The 3,016-nt window shown below is 61.8% G+C and overlaps 1 protein-coding gene across 1 annotated transcript; it reads left to right on the top strand.

The window, feature by feature from the left end:
• Window positions 1-1,209: 1,209 nt before the first annotated feature.
• Window positions 1,210-2,263, top strand: LOC105556461 (the record flags this gene model as incomplete). The annotated part of the gene is made up of 2 exons (XM_012003554.1): window positions 1,210-1,450; window positions 1,540-2,263. Coding segments are annotated over exons 1-2 (965 nt in total), but the record flags the coding sequence as incomplete, so codon positions are not given.
• Between the last annotated feature and the right edge of the window lie 753 nt (window positions 2,264-3,016).

The raw sequence follows: 3,016 nt of genomic DNA, 5'->3' as shown, positions 1-3,016 counted from the left end.
CTTTCCACATCACCCGTGAGGTACTATTGTTGATCCGAATTGACGGAAGATACGATTCTAACACAGTTTTCATATAGAGTCGCTCCTAGAGAAACAGCGTCTCACGTGCAAACGGCGGCTCGGCCGTCGAGCCTTCGATCGATATTCAGCGTAGTGGGGGAACAGGAGGTGTTGCCTACGGAATCTGGCCGAAAAGGGCAACTAATTCCGAGCACTGCATTAGAAAGTTCCGCCCGTATCTGGAGGGGTATAAATTTACCGTGGTCACCGACCACAGCAGCCTCCGGTGGCTGCACAACTTGCGTAACCCGACGCGAGACGGAGCGGTTGGCGCGATGGGCGCTGGAGCTGCTCGAATACGACTACGCCATCGAGCATCGGAAGGGCGCGCTCCACCACGTGCCCGACGCGCTGTCGCGAGTGGGCGAAACGGAGGAGGAGTGGTGCGCGGTCGCGATCACGGGGGACGGATGGTACGACGCGCGGGCGGCCGCGGTCGAGGAAAATCTCGCGTCGATACCCGGGGTGGCGGATCACCGATGAGCGCTTGTATACCCGAAGGCCGCGGGCCGTAGTCTCGGAGGTGGTCGAGGATCGCGACCAGTGGAAGTTGGTGATACCGGACGCGTCGCGGAGGGATCTCGTAAGGGCGAACCACGACACCCCGCAAGCGGGCCACTTCGGCGTCGAGAAAACCTACCAGCGACTCGCGGCGCGTTATCACTGGCCGCGAATGTTTCGAGATGTCGCCGAATACGTCCGTCGGTGTGACACGTGCCAGCGAACAAAAGTCGAGCAAGCCGTACCGGTCGGATTAATAGGGCGAAGGGTGGTCGAGGCTCCGTGGACAGTAGTCGCGGCCGATATAATGGATCCGTTGCCAACGAGTAAGAGCGGGTACGCATACCTCTTAGTGCTGCAGGACCTATTCACCAAGTGGATAGAACTCTGTCCCCTCCGGCGAGCCACGGGCAAGAAGATACGCGAGGCAATAGAGGAGCTTGTCGTTTTCCGATGGGGCGCGCCGCGAGTTTTGTTGACGGACAACGGCACCGAATTCATTAATCGGGAGCTCGGGGCCCTCGCGGTCCAATACGGTATTAGCCACTCGACGATTCCGCCGTACCACCCCCAGGCGAACCCGGTCGAACGAGTGAGCCGCGTACTTAAAACAATGATCACCGCGTTCCTAGAGCGGGATCACCGGGAATGAGACCTCCACCTCGCCGAGTTCCGCTTCGCGTACAACTCCGCGTACCATACGTCCCTCCGAACGACACCCGCCTTTCTCAATTTCGGGAGGGAACCGGACCCGGTACGCCTAACAGACCCCGCGGAGGCGGCGGCGACTTGTCGGACCCCCATCAGTGGGGCCAGCGCATGGAGCGCATGCACACACTGCGAGCATGGGTGGTGGAAAACTTGGAGGCCGCGCGGGAGGCCCAAGCACGTCACTACAATAAGGGGAGGAGGGACCGGCTGTACGAGGTCGGCGCGCCCGTGTTGAAGCGACAGCATGTGTTGTCGTCCGCGGCCCAGCATGTTTCCGCGAAATTGGCGACCAAATTCCACGGCCCATACACTATCGCGAAGATCTTGTCGCCGATCGTGTACGAGCTGGCGGACCGGGCGGGGATTCTCGCGGGCAAGGTGCATGTCAAGGATCTCAAACCTTACCGCGAGCCCTTTGGTCCATAGGCGCCGAGCGAAGAGCGAGTGCCGTGGCGAGACACCCCGCCGCCGAGGCGGCCGAGGGACACCCGGGAGGAGGGGGCGGCGTGATGGAGGACCGCGCCGCCTTTAACCGGCGATGGGGCCCCCTGTACCGCTGGATCCTGCAGGAGTACCCCGGGTTCTGGGAGGCCCTCCGGGGGGAGATGTTCCGGCAGATGAGGGGACCCGACGGCCCCGGCCGCGTGACCGTCGCCGACTGGCCGGAGTCGATGGAGGCCGGGTCGCAGACGGAACCGGTCCCCCGCCGGAGTCGGGGCACCCAGGCGGACTGGCCGGGGGCCTGCACCGAAGACGTCGCGACGCAGACCGAGTCGGGGGAGGTGCGCCGGACCCCGCGGTATAGGGACGCGGACACCCAAACGGAAGGGGGGCCCGCGGACCGCGAAGAGCCCCGGCCGGAGGAGGCCGCCAGCCGACCGCCGTACCCGCCGCAAGCCGCCGGCGAGGATAGACGGGAGACGACGCGAAGCCCGCCACCGCTGCTGCCGAAGGAGGCCCCGCCACCCATAGCCCGGGAGAGTGTCGACAGGTGGGGACAGCTGGAGCGTTGCTGGAACTGCGGTTCCGCCACGCACTTCGCACACAGCTGCCCCAGCCCCCGCATCCGGAAGTTTTGCTACCGGTGCGGCCGGGATGGAGAGGATGTCCGGCAGTGCCCAGCCTGCCGCCCGGGGTGGGTGGCCGAGGGCCCGTACGTCCCGGGGGAGGGTCACCCGGGATCGAAGCCGCGTCGCCGCCGGGGACCTCCCCCGGGGGTGAAGAGGAAGAACGCCCGCTAGAGAGGTGGTTCGATTCGTTTTTGTTTGTTCTTTTTCGCCTAGTCGTTTTTTTTCTGTTTGGTTTTGGCCGCCCCCCTTTCTTCGTTCTTTTTCGCGCCTAGGATAAGTTTAGTATAAGTTTTCCTTTTTCTCCCTTAGGATAGTTTTTTTTGTTGTTTGGCTTATGTCGTTTTTCCTTTTTTTTCTCTTCGTTCCGTTGGGCTGTGCCGTCCTTAACTCCTTTATTTTTTTGTTCGCGCGGTGTTGTTGATACCGGAAGAGCGAGCACGGCCTAACCGGCCAACCTTTCAAGGGCCTCACCCGCGAGGCGGAGTTAGAGTTTTCCTTTTTTTTGTTGCACCCATTTTCTTGTTGCGCTTTATTTGCAGTGCCGTCTTTAGTTCCGTTGTTCCTTTTTGTGTTCTCGCGGAGTCGCTGGTGCCGGGGGATGGAACGCCGCCTAAGCGATCCAAAAATTTGTTTTTGTTCCTCCCGGCCGGCCGCCGTCTATCGTATAACTACGC

The sequence above is a fragment of the Vollenhovia emeryi genome, unplaced genomic scaffold (assembly GCF_000949405.1).
Source record: "Vollenhovia emeryi isolate VEMERY1.0 unplaced genomic scaffold, V.emery_V1.0 DF940007.1, whole genome shotgun sequence".
Lineage (NCBI taxonomy): Eukaryota > Metazoa > Arthropoda > Insecta > Hymenoptera > Formicidae > Vollenhovia > Vollenhovia emeryi.
Note: the sequence above shows the minus strand (reverse complement) of the source record. Positions and strands in the feature narration are given on the sequence as shown.